This window comes from Leuresthes tenuis, unplaced genomic scaffold (assembly GCF_036924035.1).
Source record: "Leuresthes tenuis unplaced genomic scaffold, fLeuTen1.0.hap1 SCAF_10, whole genome shotgun sequence".
Classification (NCBI taxonomy): Eukaryota; Metazoa; Chordata; class Actinopteri; order Atheriniformes; family Atherinopsidae; genus Leuresthes; species Leuresthes tenuis.
The window spans coordinates 18,465,138-18,485,064 of record NW_027325364.1 but is presented as its reverse complement, the minus strand read 5'-3'; the positions used below and the strand labels follow the sequence as shown (position 1 = coordinate 18,485,064).

The 19,927-nt window shown below is 39.1% G+C and overlaps 1 protein-coding gene across 2 annotated transcripts in view; it reads left to right on the top strand.

The window, feature by feature from the left end:
- LOC140316691 (F-actin-uncapping protein LRRC16A-like) overlaps nucleotides 1–19,927 on the top strand; it is a 58,806-nt gene that overhangs the window by 3,915 nt on the left and 34,964 nt on the right. For both annotated transcript variants that reach the window (XM_072394623.1, XM_072394622.1), the window contains exons 2-3: nucleotides 1,885–1,982; nucleotides 18,896–18,946. In XM_072394623.1, coding sequence (XP_072250724.1) covers nucleotides 1,885–1,982; nucleotides 18,896–18,946 — 149 coding nt within the window. The remainder of the gene's footprint in view (nucleotides 1–1,884; nucleotides 1,983–18,895; nucleotides 18,947–19,927) is intronic.

Below are 19,927 nucleotides of genomic sequence, written 5' to 3'. Positions count from 1 at the left end.
CACAATATTTTGTCTTTCTTATTGCCATGTGAACTATCCAGGTAATCGTAAGGTGAAGGCTTTTCACTCATCCTTTTAAACACATAGTAAACCTAATTATATTATGGATTAAATGGGACATGCTGAGTGTTTGATCTGTTTCTTTAGGCTTTACATTGTAACTCTCTCAAACGTTGAGTGAGTTTTTGCATCTAATGTTTGGGTTTTCCCCTCTTCACTAAAAGTTTCCTCAGACGTCATTAATTAATTGACCCCATTCTGCACTCTTACCAAACATCATGATACCAAGTCATGAGGTTTGGTCTGGAAGAGTTTAGCCAGCCATTGTTTGAAACATTCACTGGTGCCTGTGATTCAGCATCATGAATGATCACTCTTGGCATTCTGACGAGGAATTTCAGGATTATGCTACTTATGGAAGGGGGGGGGTCCATGATATAAAACTTGTGTGAGTTATTTGTTGTGGATTTATTTATTTTTCAATAGACTAGGCAAAAATGAGACAGAATACATGACAGTTCCACAAAAAGGCAAAGCTGCATGTTTTAACAGTTTGATTTTCCCCATTGCATTGTCCTGTCTGAACAGCGTCATAATAATTTTGTCTTGGTGAGCCAAGCATTCTTGTGTACCTTTCATCTGAGACTGTGTTTGTCCTTATTGCTGCCTGCAAGTTTCTGTTTGTGAAGGGGATGTGCTGAAGTGACTGTTAAGCAGAAGAAGATGGTTAATATTTGTTTCAATATATGTTGACCATATTCCTCCTTAACATGTTTCGAAATGTCTTAATAACAGACGCATGTTATCACCAGGAGACATATCTGAACTGGTCTGGGTCAATAAATACAAGAGTTAGTTTATGGGCTTGTCAATTGTTTGAGCTTTTTACAAGCCCATTGGTCTCTCATTTCTCCCATCTTCCACATGAATCCCCACTGACATTCAAGCTTGTGTGACCCAGCACACGTGCCCCTACTGTCCTATACAAACACAAGACAGCAGGCTAGTAAAAAGACCCTTCTGTCACAGTTTTAATACATTGGCAGAAGAAAATGTACATGACAGTCTGTTAGGAAATTTCTTCCAAATGTGACCAAAAAGTGCCCAGGGTCATTAAAACAGACAGGGCCTCATTATTGTGCCGAAACTCACCAGAGTCATCTCTGAGACTGACTCTTTGCTTTAACTAGGGGGGGGAAAAATGCCGGAAAACATGGAATTAAATGTTGTATATTTTCAGCGGAATTTCTTTAGGAAGCTCGAAGCAGGCAGATGAGCAATCATGCACGCTACCTAATTATTAGTTTTACAGTGGTCTGATGATGGTGTTCGGGAGCCTGTAGGCGGGGATATGTGCATGCCAGCACAGATGTAGACTCTCAGAATCCCTGCCTACGCCTGACACATGTGTACAGGAAGGTGTGTGTGTGCGTGTGAGACAGAGAGAGAGGTGAATGAGCAGCATGACGAGGTAGCTGACCCAGTTCTGCTCTTTAAGTCGGTCCTCTGGCTGTTGATTCTCCTACAGCGTGTCTCTACAGAGGACCACACACTAAGCAGATGCTTGTGTATGCATTTTTTACACCTAGTTTACGACGAGCTCAATATTTCCTCAGAAGGATTCTCGATGGGGAAAATTACATGAAAACTACAAGAAAGAGTATTTCTACGTGTTCTTTCAAAAATGGGGCTTGTCAAATATCTCCCATATCTCCCATTTCTTTCTAATTGGCAGATAAAGTCAATTATTTACCGGAAATGTATAAATGATCTTTTACTTGAGTTTGCCTGTGCTGATACTGTGTGATGCTTTCTTCACTCTTCCTCTCAGCCAGAAGGAGTTAACAATCTTTTCTCTCCCCTTTTTCTCTCCCCTTTGTGTAGAGAGTGTGAGAGATGCAGTGGGGAGGAAGGTAAAGTTGTCACTGAGGAAAAGAGTCAAACTGGAAATCAAAGGAGACAAGACAGAAAATAGAGTCCTGGTGAGTAGACTACAGCTGCCGTCAAGCTACTGCTTCATTAAAGATTGTAAAATGCTCTCGTCCTCTCCCCAGTTTATCTTTTCTTGTGATGTACACCTTTTCTTGAAGAACCTCATAACTTTTTTTTTAACTTAACCTACTCCACTCTCTGTCTTTTCGAGGATACATTCAGTACAATGTGAACTTCTCCTGTCTTATTTAGCTGTTTTGTTTGGGTGGAGTTTTTCTAGACAGTTTTTTTTTTTTTTGTAAATTGTATGCTTCTGTGAGGCGTTGCACAAGGTGTTAATGGCTGATGATCTTTAGCAGGTTGTTGAATTAAAAGTAGGCTATACATTTAGCCACATTTTGCGCTAATAACTCTTTCCATGCTGGAACAGCCGTTCTTGTTTACAGTGTAAACATGTTCATATTTTATGGGAGTTTTGACAAAAAGAGGAAAGACTATGGTTTCCATGGTGCTCAGTAATATGTGTTTTAAAATAGCTTACTTGATTTATTTAAATTCCATAGCTGGCGGTGCTACTATCCTCGAATGTGTAGCAGCAGGGCAAACTAAACTTCCTTGCTTAAACTTGTTCATTTCATCTTATGCATGATCTTGTTCTTTTGACATTCATATAAAAGTAGCATCTCAACAAATATTGCCTGATGTAACTCATTCATCCATCATAGCTGTAACTGTATTTAAACATCAGCCCTTTGTGTCTCCAAGCCACGTGGAAATGGCCGTTTCAACCATTAACTTTTGGGTACAGGGCAGTAAATCTACCTACTGCTAAATAATGAATACCTGGTAGATCATTAAAAATGCATATTGGCTCATTCTGGAATGAACTGGGCTAGTAAACGGAAGATGGCTAAGACGGAACAGGTCCTTTAGTAAATCAGTGTTTGAGCAAGGTCAGTTAAGTCCGATGATGGAATCGGAAAGCTTTTAGTTGCTGAAGACGTTTACAGTAATATGTGGCTCAGTGGAAACGGTAAGAGACATTTACTTTTACAACTCTCTGTGGAATTGGGAGCTTTTAGTTTTACTGCTCTGTGTGGCGTAGACAGTTGGGGGAAAAAAGAAAAGTCTTTAAAAGCTTCGTGTGATAGTACGTTGTGGAAGTCATCTCGGGACACAAAAAGAGAGAGAGGTGAGGATGATTAGCCTCTTTTTTTCACATCCTCACATTCTCTAAATGGTTTGGGAGAGAATGCTGAGGGGAGAAGCAGCAGGAAAGAATTATTCCCATCTAAGAAAATTGCTCTGATCAGTTTCAATGAAATAATGATTAATAATGATCCGGCCAAAACCAGTCTCTCAGAATACATAGACATATTAATCAGAAGAAAATCATTTTACATTAGGGCTTTCAAAGCAGGTATAACATCTCCAGATAATGTGAGTGAGCACCTGCTCCACTGCACTCTAATAAAATCTGTGTGTGGAATGTCTTGAACATTTTCTCACACAGTGTGGCAGCGTCAGAGATACGTTGGTTAATGCCTCAAATCCACTCCTGTGCGTCTACATTTAGACAAAGACAGTTAATGAAAGTATGCAAATCCCTAAGTGCTTGTATGTCAGACTAGTTAGGAAATTGATACTAAAGTAACCCACAGGATAAATAATTCTAAGGTAAATGTATATATGTAAATATATAGGAATACATTGAGGAATGTAGGTGGTTACATGCCATTAGACAAGAGGCATAGTCATTATATATTAGGGGGTGCGATGGTTAGCACCTTCGCCTCACAGCATGAGGGTTCATGGTTTGAATCTAGGCTGGGGCCCTTCTGTGTGGAGTTTGCATGTTCTGTCCAGGTACTCTGGCTTCCTCCCACCATCCAAAAACATGCATGTTAGGTTAGTTGGTGACGCTAAACTGTCCCTGGGAGTGAGTGTGAGCGTGAGCATGTGTGGTTGTTTGTCTCATTTGTCTCTGTGTGGCCCTGTGAAGGACTGGTGACCTGTCCAGGGTGTACCCCGCCTCTCGCCCAATGACAGATGGGATAGGCTCCAGCCCCCCCCCCCCCCCCCCCCCCGCAACCCTAAATTGGATTAAGCGGGTATAGAAAATGGATGGAATTTTTTTTTTTTTTTCATTCTTTCACGCTTTCTTTAAATTATTAATACTTATCTCCTGAAAGACAACATTCGTTTTTAATAATCTGCTTACTTTCAAGTACGTTATAGTAAACAAAAAAAATTAAGTTGTTCTGACAGGGGTACCCCCCTTTTTTTTTTTTTTTTTTAAACATTGTAAGAATTGTGATATTACAGTATGTACTTATTCAGACCATATGTCTACAGCTGGGTATACAGATAAATGGCTCAGACTGTTGCAAGTATATTACCTTGTGATTCAGCAGAGGGAACTAATTCACGCCCTGGTGCCCTCTCAGTAAAACAAGCTAATGTTGCTAACGTTATGTTTTCTTCCTTACTATGAAAATGGACTAACAAGACTAACAAGCAAAGCCATCCTAATAAGAAAAACGCGACATGGAGTAATCTGAGAAGTGATGCTTCGAGGTATTTTGGATTTTGCACCCTAAAATGTTTTGTAATGAACAAAAAAATGGCTGTTTGTCAACTTTAAACAAAGCAGTTGTCTTACTCTACAACATAAAAAAGCTGTTGGCTTACAGCATAGCCATCACTTATAAGCGAGTCAGTGTCTGGTGTCCTTCATCGTCTGACTGCCTGCTGTTCAGCACAGTCAGTTACAGCTGGTCTTTCGCCAGAGGCTTGTAAAAATGCCATCACCCACAAGAAAGCTAAAATTATATGCAAAGATAAGCAGCTCATCTCTGTTATTTCATGAGAGCGGTTCCAGGACCTTACGATGGAGCTGCAACTGTATTATAACTGACAGTTAACGTCCTCTGTACTAAGAAGCAAAGAGGAAGTCACTGTCCATTTTGTAGGAAGCTCCAGCAGCTCACTGAATAAATTTAATATCAGCTGTGACGTGGCTGTATCTGTCACCATGGACTGCATGAGTTCAGAGCATTGTGTGTGTGTGCGTGTGTGTGTGTGTATGGCGGGCAGAGATTTTTTTTAAATGCATTAATAGAATTCCATGTGTATTTCAAATTTATTCTAACTTGATTATTGGAGAAAGTGGCAGCCTCGCTTGCAACAGAAATAACCCAACATTCTGGTTTTTGAACCATCTCATGTCACCCAAAGAGAGAATTTATGGACACTATGGACAGAGTAGCCTATGTTTTCAGGTTTACTGTAGCCATCTTGGTGAGATGTTTACTGCAGCTGTGACTTTAATTCTAAAAGAACATTCAGAGTAGTGGAAGCAATATATAATTCCAGGAAACCTGTAAACCTTTCCTTCATAAATTGATGCAGTCAGTTTTAGTGCTTAAGTTAAAGTTAACTTGATTTGGTAATGCAAACAATGTCACAGTGTGGGAAAAGGACACAGAGCCTATAGTTGTGCGCACGCACACACACACACACACACACACACACACACACACAAAGCAATGCAAAGAGGTGGGAGTCAGCACTGGGAAGTGAAAAATTCCACTGGACTGGTTGTGGTATTTCATCTAGATGCAGAACAAGAGTTTGTATCCCTGCTCTGCATGACTGAACCGAACAAATAAACCACTGTTTGTTGTTGCAGAAAAGCAGAGTTTGAAGGGCCAATTATGAAGGAAGTGGCTCAGAGAGAAAACAAACTTATGATGGAACTGCAACCTGCGAGTGTTGTTGTATCTGGACATGATGAAAGAAAAACGTGTTTAAATAGTTTGGGCATCTGATGTTTGAATCAAACAACAAGAGTTTCTCAGAAGTGTGCAAACAGGATGCTGCAAAATGCTTCTATACAATTCTATTCTTGAAAATAGCTGAACTTAATTAAAACTAGACCTTCACTACCTAACATCCCACCAATGGTAAGTTAGTCAGATCACATAATTACAAGAAAATGAATGAAGGATGATGCTGTAAAGAAAAGACAAATGACTTTCTACTCGGTGGATCTTAGATATTTTAGATGACTATATGAGGAATATTGAGCACATACTATGCTACAGTTTGAAAATATATATAATTAGTACTCTTTTTTTCCAAGTATAAATCATTGAAAATAAAGTCACTCTATACATTCCCCACTTATCCTCTGTCCCTATTTTTATGATTTGTTTTTGGAATTACAGACACTAAAAGCACAGAGCTTAAATTTCTTTAGTAAATGCAGCGCATCTATCTACAGTTTAAGTACACTTAGAATGAAAGGGGGGGATATGGTTATTACCACAAATTTTGCTTATGACTCAAACATTCACAAGGCTTCCCTCCTTTGCTTTGTCTGAGAGTGAAGCATCACAGGGCCCCCGGGCATCTCTTAAACACACTAGAGCTTGATCTCTCTCTCTCTCTCTATATATATATATATATATATATATATATATATATATATATATATATGTTGCCTCCCTCCTTTGAGGACAGGGGCTTAAAGGAAGTAGAGATAATAACATCAGTCCATCAAACACACCCTTGGGAAGAGGAGAAGTGAGAGGGAGGCAGAGTGAAATGAGCAACGAATCATGCTGTATGGGGCAGAGGGCATGAAGGGGATGGGGCCAAAGAAGATAATCATGAAGTGTAACAGTTGCATACTGCTAGATTTTACTGTGAAGAATTCACACACTGATATGGAGAAGATAAAAGACCATAGTTTTGTCCAGCTTGTCCGTCTTCACTTTTTTTTTTTTTCTTAACCTCCAAGTTTGGCATTCTGGCTAATGGGGAAAAATGGAGTTAAGCCATTCCTCTACTCTTGGATAATCACCCTGTAGCGTTCCCCTACAGGAACCAGCAGTTGTCCAGTATCTATTATAGATGTAATGAAACCACATAGCAAGTTCTGAGTCAAAATTCAGTTTGATTTTGAAAGTAGAATCTTGTTGTTGAGGACTTTATAGTGTTTGTCTTTTAATGTTTTTGGTCAGGACTGATAGTGATACCTAGTGTGATGTGAAGTTTGTTCATACAAATGTATTAAAAAAAAATGTCGATGCAAAAAGATCATTTGTGTTTAAAAAGATTATTAAGATTTTTTTTAGCCTGTTAAACCAACTGAATAACTTTTCTGTGCTTACATGGCCCAACAAGTTCTTTTAACAGCAACATTAAATATCAATGAATCTCGTCAAGTATCAATGCTGGTGATGTTTGATGAGGACTGGGACGCACTATGATGAAGTATTTTTGACTGAGAACAACTAGTAATTGTTCATATTGATGCTGAATGAGTAATGTTGGATTACATTCCAGTGCAGTGAGAGCCGATATCATGACGACATCAGAAAAGTAATCAAATGTTGGGAGTACACCACCGTCTGTGCTGTTTCTTAGTAAATGGGAACACCTTTCATGATGCAGTTTTTTTTTTTTCTCCCTCTCCAGTCATCCAGTAGGCGTTTGTGTTTTGTGGTCAGAGCAGAGTCTGGTTTAAAAAAAAAAAAATAGAAATCTTACAAGGCACTTCTCTGCCTGAATAAATCTATTTTTGGTTTAGCTTTCATTCTTGAGGTTGGGAATCATTTGAAACTCTGCCTAGATGAGTGAACAGAGAAGCTATGTTCTTTCTCTTTTCCCTGAGGGTTCAGCCTGCATTTACACCGTTATCTATGCCGTGAAGCACATCTTCATTGTGTCAATGAAATAGTTAACTCTCCCTCACAGACCTCTGTGTTTTCTGTTATTATGCAATGCTGATTAGTAACGTAATTATGGTGACACTCGGAGCTAACGAGGTAGAAAGAAATGTGTCAGACAGGTCACAATTTCCCTGCTGAGTATGCACTGCAGTTACCACACAGCCCACTATAGCATTGCTGTTTGAAGACGCTTGTCCCATCTAATGTATCAATACAATTGTACTCTTAACAGTTCAGATTTGCAGACCAAAAACAGCAGATCGAAACGGTTTGAAGTTATAAAAACAACAAAGTATAAATGTTTGTTTTTAGACCACACTTTCACACTTTATCCTAAACTAGACTCACATTTAATTTATTCCTGGTGTCTCTGGCCTCCTACAGTTTAGACAGATTTCTTCAAAGCCTTGCGTCAGTCAGAAGGCATCAGCTATGGCTCGGGTTTAAAATAAGATTATATATTGTAGAAGAGCGCCATGGAGGCAGTTCTGTGTCACATATTTAATTGCCATGATTGGTTGAAAGTCTGATTGCATCCAGAGGCTTTTTATTCTTTACCCACTGATAATGTCACTTATCAATAACAAATGGAGAGGTTCCTGACTGATTTGTAGTTACCTATTTGTCCGACAGTGCTAGGCTAATGTACAACCAAAGCAATTTTTGCAATTTTTAATTAAGAATGAGGATAGTGCTACATTGTGTGGTGTAAGGGAGAAAAGAAAAGAATATCTTTGCGTTCTTCTCATTATGCCCTATCGTCATTTTTGTGTCCGTTACATTAAGTACCTGTTAGTCTCTCTTCTCTATCACTTCACCAAGCTGAATGGGGATTTTCTTACAGCACGTTTCCACACACAATTCCCTACAAAATCCTCCCTGGAGTGATATTAACCATCCATTTCAACTGACTCCATGCAAGCCCCTCCCACAGTCATTCATCTTCATTATCTCATAGGTCACGGTCATTGTCATTCACACAGTCTTTGTGATATAATTGACCCTGCTTCAGGTCACTGGTTTATATAATTTCACACTATTGATTTCCAATATGTCTGGTTTGTAACCTCAGGTCCATATAGGCCAGTTTTGGTATTGTTATTTTCTTGTCTCTATTTTAATGCCATCAGTTTACTCTGTTAAACTTCATCTGCATATTTTGGTCTAACTGGTTCTTAGCTTATAGAATCCAGCTTGGTAAAACTATTGGAAAAAGTGCCTATTTGGTGATATAGTACAGTGGCCTGGTTGGTTAAGTGTCCATTGGTTCTGACTGGGTGTAATTAAAGGAGGTTTGTAGGTCACAGCAGTGGTCTGGATTGATTTGGTGATCGCACTGTACACCATGTCATGGCAAACAACCACAAAATCATTGAATTAAATCAGTGTTTTATGATGAAACACTGGGGCCCAAATAATTACGTGAAGATAATGCATATTGCATATCCTAGAATGGCTAACTCATTTCCAATAGCTGATTGGCATTTTTTTTGATTTGGGAAAATTGAAGCCAACACAGATCAGAAAAGACTGGAAGTAAATATATGGACAGATTGTCTCTGTCTTTAAGGACTCCTTCACAGACAGTTGCACTTATTACAGGTACCTCCCAGAGAAATTAATTTACTCTTTTACTAGCACAGCTTTGGTTGCATGGTTAGTCTTTATGGACTTGGTGTCACATTATTGTTTCGATATCCTTCTGCAGATGTCCAAGCATATGGATTTTATTCCAGCAACAATTGACATTCATTCTGTTTTTGTCATTATTAATGAATTATACAGAGCTGACTTTTGAGCTAATGCCACACACTTTATTCTGCTTCCAAACCGTATGTTTAAGTAAACTGTGTACAGTCAGGTGTGTCCAAGTTTGCAGAAGTGGGTGTGGTCGTTATCAGCGTGGACTTTGCCAGATCAGCACATAGTATGGTGTAATAACATGGTGTAACAGATATTGATGTCTATGTCCCTTAATTAAACGTAACAGAGTTCTCAGGACTGCTTTGCTGAAATACTTTTCAAAAGCAGTACTTAATTCTTTTATGACTTAATGCATTTTTTTTATTAAACTAATCTGTGAAGCTTATCAATGAACCTAGAATGAATCAACCAAAATGCAATTTACCCCTTTTAACTAACATAAACAAGAGAAAAGAAAATGTAGTGAAATGGCAGATCACAAGTTCCATCTTAGTTATCAAAAGTGTTAAAGGCATGTGGCTGGTTGGGAAAAATTGGAGCAGCGTCTGACATCTTTATCTCATCTCACCACCCATCCACTTTAAGTTGTTAGCTGTCTCACAGCTAACTGCAGTTGTAACAGGCGTAATCATTTATCTATGTAAACCCAAACATGACTTGTCCCAAGCAGTTTTGTTGCCTACCAAACCCACTTGAAACATTTTCACTAAACCACAGCAAGTCTGAAAATAAAAGTAAATTTTAACTAAGACTTAATTATTTGTTAATATTTAGTACTACAGCGATAGCCCACTTCAACTGAAAAGGAAACTCAACCTCATTACCTACAGTGCATCTTTCTGATCTGCAGTTAGTGGCCCGACAAACTTGCCCAGTGTCTTTGTTTGTTGTTGTCTCTCAGTTCTCGACTGTGCTATCTTTTCACCCCAACCAGTCAAAGCAGATGGCAGCCTTCCCTCGCTCTGATTCTGCTAAATGTTTCCTCCTCTGTGTAAATTGCCCATCCCCAGAAGAAAGTAACTTAAGGTGACATGACCCAGGGCCAGACAGGGGAAATTTCTGGAATCAGAATTTTAAAGCCTTTATTGGTAAACCAGTTCAGTTTATGCTGTGGACCAACACTGTTGACATTTGGGTTCTGAGCACTGCAACTGGGTTGCTCTTTCTGAGTTTATTTAATCTTAAAGAGATGTTATCTTTTTCTTTTTTTCTGATGTTCACAAGGTTCCATTTGGATGCTTACAAGAAAACCCAGTATTACTCTTGTATCTTCTTTTCATCCTTTCAGCTGTGATAATTTAAAATTAATCTTGAGAGAACACTTGCTTGACTGTAGGGCAATGGAGAATATTATCTAGGGTTTGTGTTTGAGTTTGAGTGTGTTATGAGTGTCAACTGATGCTATCTAGCCACTCCGAAGGGAAAGCACCAGTAATGCCAACACCAGCTCTGATTGACACCCCCTCCCTTCCGCCCCTCGGTGCACTGCCTTTGTCTCTGTCTTTGCCTTTTTCTCCCTCTCTTTTTTTCCATGATACATCTGTCTTTTTTTCTAAACTAAGTCCTAAACTCTAGTTTGAGGAGGTTTTCCACTTCATATTTCTTGATTACTTGAGCTGTAAAATGTATATTCTCTTCTCTTCTTCTTTTTTTCCCTTCTTTTCTTTGCTTCTCTCTGTCTTACTCTGTTATCCCTGTGGTTTCCAGCAATATCCTATTTACCCAGAAATCTTGGCTCAGAACCACATTGCTACTGTACACACACACACACACACACACACACCCACCCACCTTTCCCCCATTGTGTCTAGCTGGCAGGCTGATGAATGAATGAGCCTTATCTCTGTAACAGAAACGCACATAAGGACGATCTACGGACCGACGGTAGTCTAAGAGGGAACCCCATATTATTCCCACAAGAGATCGTTTTAAAAACACTGATATCAATCCTGAACTTGGAAAATAATCCTCATTTGAAAGCACAATTACTGTCTAATCTTGGCTTTTTAAATGTTTGATCATTGCCATTTGAGTCGTGTCCGACACGTTCACGGGTTCTACTAAACATTTCAGGCTTGTTAGGCACAGAGATGGCATGTAGATGTAATATTTGTGGTACTCAATCGGAGAATATATTTTAGTCTAGTTAAAGACAGATTGTCGTCTGCTACACTCTGCCTCTGAAATGCTCCCATGTATTTCCATTTCTGAAGGTTATATTGTTTCTCTCATTCATTATTCAGCATGATCTGCATAAACACTGACAGTTTATATTCAGACTAAATACAAATTTCTGTTTTGAGCGCTAGCAGTTACATCAAAACAGAAATTAGAATAAAGCATAAAATGTAACACAATCAGAGACCACATTTATTGATGTCTCAGCTCACTGCAGCTGTGGTCTGATGAAACCGACCAATCAAATCTGTTCAGGAAGTCCCACTGTCGGCCGCCTTTGTTCCTCAACGAGCTTCTCTCCCCAGCAGTAAAACACATAATGATGAGCTGGGTGGTGATAAAAAGAAAATTGATGTCTCCTTTTCAGTAGCTGCTGGTGCAGCTTAAGAGATGGATGTGCAATGCAGATGATGGCTTCATCCATAATGTGAAAAATAGGGAAATTATTCTGATCTAGATGCTTGATAGTCGGAGGATGTTTTCCTGGGAAAGATTGCTGCTTCTTTTAACATCTGTGCTACATATCACGAAGCGTGTGTTGGTATTGTTTTAGGTTTTTTGTTTTTGTTTTGATATGATGAATAATCCAATACATATCGAAATGTAAGGAGAGATCTCCAGTTATTTCAGTCACGCTGGACATTATAATACTGTACTTTTGGTTTTGTGAAGAATCCAAACAGTTGTTATTCATTGCTTGTCAGATTCAGTTTTTTCTCCCCATGTTGGCTTTTTGTAATGTTGTACTAATATAGTTCTGTGGTTTTGGTGCAGTGTGAGTCTGCAGACATTACAGGGCCTGACCTCAGCTGCACTGTCAGCAGCTTGTTTTCACAGTGGAGAATCAATGTGATACAAGGAATCTTTGCTTGAGTTTTCAGTGGCGAGTGGGCTGATTTTCTGGAGCCTGTTTAGGTTCAGATTAGCCAGTGAATAACTTGCACTGTGGTGATCTCTGCTGGGTCTGCCTGACTGGCTCTACAAAAAGCAACATTCAGGATCCACAATCAAACATCACCCAGTGCAAGGATGCTCTCTGTGCTTTTGTGCAGAGACTGGAGTACAGTCAAATCTCATTTCCATTTCAGATGAAATGGCCCAATACCACAGTGCGTGTCTTTATGCACCAACTTTTACTGATCGTGTGAACACACTTTCTGAGAAAATGATGTCCTGTTTGTCACATGATTTATAGATACAAAAAAGAATGTGTTGGGAAATAAAAGGATGCATTGACACTTTCTTTTATTTAAATTTTTTTCATCACATCCCTGAACTTCATGAATCAGTACATGTACTTAATCCAGTGTCTCCAAGACATTAGACCAAAGCGGAGCTGTTCCAGTCGACGATTGAAGCCGAGCACCAAGACAGCAAACTGATATCATATCAATTCTATCAATTCTCAGGCAATTAGACATGATTGCAAACGCAGATATTCTCAATATGTTAACTCAATATGTTAAGGCAACAGTGTCACCAGCTTTATTATGAGGCATTATTATAATCTAGAAATAATAATAATATTCTGCATCATAAGTCAGATAATAAAAGCAGACCATACTTGACCCAATGAAGAATATCTTTACTGTGGACCTGAGATGCATAAAGACCTCCATTATCAGGATGACTCGCCCTACAAAGCAGAAGAGAAAGTCTTGCTCCCCGCTTACACCGAATTACATCATCCCTGATTATTCCAAGATATTAATGAATAGGTTGGGTTCTTTATTTGTGTTTCTTCCTATCACTTTTATTGAGGTGTACACATCCCTTCTTCTTTGATACAATCATGCACACATAGAACACACATGAGTAAAAGCACCACATGGATAAACATCAACTAAGACAACAAACCACAACATGAGAGTCGCAGTTTCAGGATACACTTTTTGAGTTGTTGTCGATTGTTAACCAAGGACAGTTTACATCTCTGTATTGTGCAGTCCAGGTGACATCCAGTTAAAGAAAAGGGAGACCAAGAGAGAAAAACCCCAAGCACCCCACTTCTTCCACAAATGGATTTTATGTGCTGTCATAGCTCGATTATTCAATAAACATATAATACACAATGTTAAGTCTATCATACAAGCCTAAAAAATAAAGCCATCAAGGTTTTTTTTTTTTTTTTTTACCGTTTAGAACCCAGTGTTAAAAAAAAAATACATTCAGAGACTAATGAGACAAAGAAGCATGAATGTATAATGAAATCATGAAAGAAAAGGGAGAGCTGGGAGAAAAAGCAAGACATGTTTGATGAGAAATTCTCTGCATTGTGTCCACAGAGAGCTGATTGAGTTCCATGTACTAAATGAGAGGGTCATCCCAGCAGCATTGGTTGTAACAGAGATGAAAAGGCTTTTAAACACTTCCCTTCATTAAAGCTCTGCCCTCTGCTGATTGGATTCCAGTCTTTGCTCCTTATCAGCACAACAGCACTTTGAAACTATTAAGTCATTTCACTTGCTTTGCTGCTCTGCCTCTCTCTGTATCTCTGTGGCGATCAGTGTGTTGGTCTGTGATGTCTCCCTGTTTCTGCATAGCCCTAAAAATACAAAAGCCAGAACTTCGTGACTAATTAATTTTCGACTCTCATGCACATGATGACATTCAGCAGTTATGCAATAAGGAGTGTGTCTGTCCGTGTTATGGCAGCTGTATGCTTTTCATTATCCGGCTCATTTTATGGCTACAACTTAGAATAATCTTACTTCAAGCGCAAACAATTACTTGAACAACTTTGGCCACTGTAAAAACTATTAATAACTGCGTAACCATTTTGACTTAAGTCTTTATACTTTTGGGAGATGCAATACCGACTATTAACAAAGTGGGAAAAAACTGCAATCATGAGGAGAACTGCAGCTTGATCCTCACTGCTGTTAGTCAAACGGATGTTGTTCGTACAACCTGAGATGGTTTATATATTTATGCATTTGAAAAAATAAAACAAATGACAACAAAAAAGCATCAGAATTCCTAAATCTAAAGCTAAAAATTGACTCTACTAAGCATACAGTCAAATATTCAGTGCCTGCCCTTTCGAGGATGTGAGGATTTATTTATTTTTTTTATATTTTAAAGATGTAGCTCTCTCTTAAACCAAATCAAACTGAAGGAGTATGTCTGAAATGCTTTGATGGATGGATAAAATAGAGCATGAATTCACCCAGTGGATTTGGGTAGATTTCCTGTGGTTGAGTGCTGCCACAGCTGAATTACTGCAGATGAAGCGCTGCTCTGTGACTCTGATTCAGTCCAACTGTGGTCCAAAGAAAGGAAAAACTTTTTTTTTTTTAGGGTGTGAAAACTCATTGGCATTCTCCAGCTTGGCACTCCAGTGCATTTCTTTCATGTGCGAATGTCTGTCACACTTTAAACTCATGTATTCACAAATCCACGTGTCCAGTTTGGGCCAGCTGTTTCTACAACACAGCAACACAGGTTGTGGGTGACTATTAACGTCTCGCTTTACACACATATATATATATATATATATGGAAAAATGGGGAGGGGGGCGAGTTTGACAGAAAATAAAATCTGGGAACAATCCAGCAATGTTGATGCTGTGGATAGACTGTAGTGTAAACGCATCATTCGACAGGTATACAATCTGTGCATTTAATGCTGGCATTTTAATGGACTCTGAGACTATTTCAGCTCTCCTGTTTGTTTTTGTGTGTGAAGTAGCAATTAGCATCAGTCAGTGTCAAATTTTATAGTTTGGCTCAGAAGTTGTCTGACGGAGCTGTGTGTGAGACTGCATGTGCATGTGCTTTTGTGTGGCCTGTGTTGCACGCCAAGAAGACAAATGGTGCTTTAGAGCTTGTGGCAGTCATCTTGCATGTGAGCTACTAGTCGTGTGTGTGTGTGTGTGTGTTTGTTTGTCTTACAGTGAGAGAGAATAATGGCAGATGCTCTCCTCGGTTATGTAGACATGCTCCAATGCAGCTGCCATCTGGTTGGCTGAGTGGAGCTGAGGGCGCGATGCTGGTCACTGTGAAATCACTGACTGATGGGAAGGCTCAAGGCCTAAATCCACTTAATACAGTGAGCATAGAGAGAGAATGGAGGCGGGGGGTGGGGGTGGTTTCACGGGGTATAATGCCTTTGTCCACTTAAAAGGGCAGATGGAGAGAACGCATCACTAGGAGAGCATGGCAGGGCAGTCATGTGTTGATAGGGGGAGGATGGGAGGAGGAAAAGCCAAAGAAAAGTCCAAAAAGTCACGGCAACTTTGAGGGCGTAAAACTATTTGAACAAGTTAAAGTATCAGACTGTTGTACTGATTTCGTGCATTGATTTGATGGAGTGTCTGATTACCAAATAATTTGAAGTTCTGCTTCCTGAGATTGGAATTACCAGATGTGACTTTTTTTCAAAGATTTCTTCACATATAGTTTCTGCCCTATGTAGTATGGCTTTAGTCGACTCTATGTAACTTTTAAGCATTGTACAAAGTGGCAACATGCTGAAAATTTTATGTCACGATTTCTATCATTGCAGTTCCATAAAGTGCAAGACAGGAATGATGCTTATTCTGCTCCAAAGTTGCACAACTGAGCTTGCGACATCTAGACATCGTGTCCCTAAAGTCTAAGTTAACCTGACATTAAAGTACTTTCTTAATTTGTCACATCACAGACAAACCTGTTCTTAACGAGTCAGTCAGACATCAACGATAAAAACAAACACCAAGTAAATAGAATTACGTCCTAAACTTATAAGAAAATGTGCAGTTTTCTTAGATGCTGGGAATGTGTCCACACAACACCTTTACTGACAGATGTCAGATCAGCTTGAATGAACCACACTAACACAGGCCAAACAGAGCTGCAATGCAGAATATTTTGGTCGCCCACCAGCATTGGAATAAGTTACCAACGTTGTTGAATTGTGAAACTTACATTCTCACGGCGGGTGTGCCCTGCTGCTGACTCAGCAGAGATATCGGAGCAGCATGACTACACCAGCCGGAAAAGAAAAGGGTTCATAGGTTTGGTGCTGCTGTAATGCACCGGAGTGTCTCTCTGCCACCTTTTACCCGAGTGACACAATCCCCTTGCATAATCCAGCTGAGATTCATAAACATATCTGCACGAAAGCAGCAGGTCCTCCAATCCACCGATCATAAATCTGTGTTGTCAGATCTGTGGTGGTTCCGCATGTCAGCTTCATTCTTAAAAAAAAAAAAACACCCATCTATTTTTATTCTTGTTCTGATTATTTCTCTGCAGTTTAGGTAGACAGTCCAAGATCTGCAAATCCAGACATACAGAGAAGACGCATTTCTGTGATTAAAGCAGAACAGTTTACTATCCATTTGCTAGTCTGAGTCCACCGTATTATAGGAGGTCTATTTATAGTTCCGGTGCCGGGGTGGGGATTGTCGGGATTATTAGACCTGCCCTAAAAGTCCTGAACAGAAAACCGTTTAATAGTCCAACTCCATAAATCGATAAATCAGTTTTAAGCTCTCTTTTAAGCAACTCTCGGTCGTCACAAATGGAAAAAAAAGATACTTTAAAATAACTAGAAAATGAAAAATAAAAAAGAGGGATGCATTTGCTGTTTCCCTGTTACTTTGGTTATATCTCAAATGTTTTTCGTTATCCTATCTCACCAATTGCTCATGCTGTATCCCAGTTTAAAAAAAAAAAGGGGGTCCTCACATTTGTTCTTAGACTGACCACCTTTACATGTAAGTTAGCATTTTTTTTCAACCTCTGAACTTAAGCTAACATTTTCCACTGGTGTGCTGCTAGACGAGCTATAGCTAACAAAAAAACCATGTCAATTTCATCTATTTATTCCTCATGTTTCCCTTTGAATTGTTTTTTTTTTACAGATTTACTTTGGGAAGTATTTCATACTTAGATCAAGTTTATTTTCCAGCCATTTTGAGGGACTCCTTTAGCTGAGGAGTAAGTGTGCAACAATGTGTGTAAAGTTGATGGAGGTTCCGTCAGCCAAGCCAAATGTAAGAGAAAATGAGGACGAACTGCACAAATATGACATATAAAACTTTCTTTTACATATTCTCATGGCTTATCTGACTTTGCAGTAAGATGTTTATCAGTGTTTTAAAGTGAAATGAGATATCACTTTGCAATGCTATTTCCTCATTAGTATACTTGCATCTACACAGTATGGAAATGAGAGGGACGGTGCAGCAATGAAATGTAGACGAAAAAGAAAGGGAGAGTTGAGTGAAGCAGTGGTGACTCGTGCTCTTTAGAAGAGGTTATCTTTGGCTCTACAGGCCTGCCTGTCTGTCTCCATCACGTCAAATCACATAAACGCTGCCTGTGGAGCTGAACCTCTAAGGGCTGGGAAGCCCTGTCATCCTTTTTAGCCCTGTCCTTCATCCTTCTGTTTCTTCTTTCACATCTTTGAAAAAAGATTTTTAGAAGAATTTTTAGTCTTTCCTTAATCCTGTTTTTTCTTATGTTCTCTTTTTCCATCTTTTTTCCTTCCCTGCTCTTAGTTCCAGGCATTGTTTATCAGGGACTTGTTCACACGATGTGTTCTGCCCTTCATCTTCCTTGCTTTTGCAACCTTATTCCCCTTTCTGCTTTCAAACCCTTTTTTGGCTCCATTTGTCTGTTCCCTCTCATCAGCAGAAGTCTAATCCGGGATTGAAATGGGATCTAAGGGTATTACCCCTCGTGGTATGCGTAACCGCTCAGCTTTGTAGCGAGCAGTTGATTTATTGATTAGTCTAGAGGTTTATGTGATGGTTTGAGGCTGTTATTATTTGCAGCTCTTCTGGGTGTGTGTCTTTCCTGACCATTAAGAATGATTACTCTGAAAATAGTGGAACTCTCCCTCTGATGGTTTAAAGGTCAGGCTGTGGTGTGTAATGATACATTTTGACAGGAGAAAATCCAGTGTCACGGCACATACCTTTGTCTTTGAAATGTAACTTTAAAACACAATCCTGTTTTTAAATGTCAGACTCTTTCATTGTGCTTCCACCGTCTTCTTTGTGTTAATGTTGATTTTTCCCTTTGACAATCCCATCACTGTGAAAGCAGATATTTCATTAATGTCACATGCATGTTATTGTGCTGTGTTGATTGAGATTTAATTTGGCTCACGTCTGGAGGAGCTTGTTTAAGTTAGTTTGGTTTAATGTATCAAGTAGAAATCTTTCTCCTTGTTATTTATTTATTTTTTTTTTATCTGCTTCTTCATTTTGACAGACATGTTTTAGAGTCACATGTCTTTACATTTCTGAGTCCTTTGTCATTTCCTTATTCTTGTTGTTCAAGGTGCATATTTCCAGCTAGACACTGTATATTTACTGCAACATGCTGATTATTCTTTCTGTCCTCTCTTAGGCCCTCGCATCCTACCGTGCCTACCTCTTAACGGCTCGCATTCCCGCCAAGGTAAGGACGCCAATTCTGCTTTGATTTTACTTCTAAGTCAGTGGAATGTTCATTTTTCTTTTCACCTCATAATGATGTAATGAAAGGCCAGAAAAAAATGTTGTCTGTTGGTGAGGTAGATTATTGGAATTTAGACAAATCACAAACTAAAATGGCTAAAGTCACTTAAGAGGCTTTTTGATAGTTTGCATTTTTTCTTCTATCATGGATTTACAATTGGCACATTATAGGTTGAGATAGTACTGTATTTCCCACCATCCAAAAAGATGCATGTTAGGTTTCTTGTTAATTATGAAGTGACACTAGAAGTGAGTGTGCATGGTTGGTTGTCTCTGTGTTGGCCCTATGACGGACTGCTGACATGTCCAAGGTCTACCCAGTGGGAACAGAAATTGGTTTGGACAAAAAAAGAATGAATAGATGGATAAATTAATAAATAAATCCCTTGAAGTTGCTTCCCTTTGGCTTTACTTATAATTGTGTGTCTGGGTATAGTTCTCATATATGGCTGAACATTTTTCTTTAAGCAGTACGATAACACAACGCAGGGAACCTCGGCTACATGCAGTGGTCAATTACCCCACTGACCTGGTTTCCAACTATCCCTGCAGTATGAGCACAGGCTGAACATGAAGCTATGCACAGCGTCAGACATGTAAACAAACTCGCATGTGTAGAAGAATATGTTGATGATTAGTTCATTTGGCAGGTATTCTGCTTGGAACTCCGGGGTACTGTTAGTAAAATCTCAGAGCCAAAGGTTATGTTACAGACATTTAATTGTTGCCGGTCTTATCGGTGTCACTCAGTATTTGATCATTTCCAAAGATCTTGTCCTTGTTGAGAGTTAGACGGAGAAAGTCAAAAGGGCCCAGTGTACAAATGTCTGGAATTGTACTTTAATATTTTCAGAATTCAATATATTATTTTAGATATTTATGGTGCTTAAGTTAGCATAATATTTAAGCATATGAACTTTCT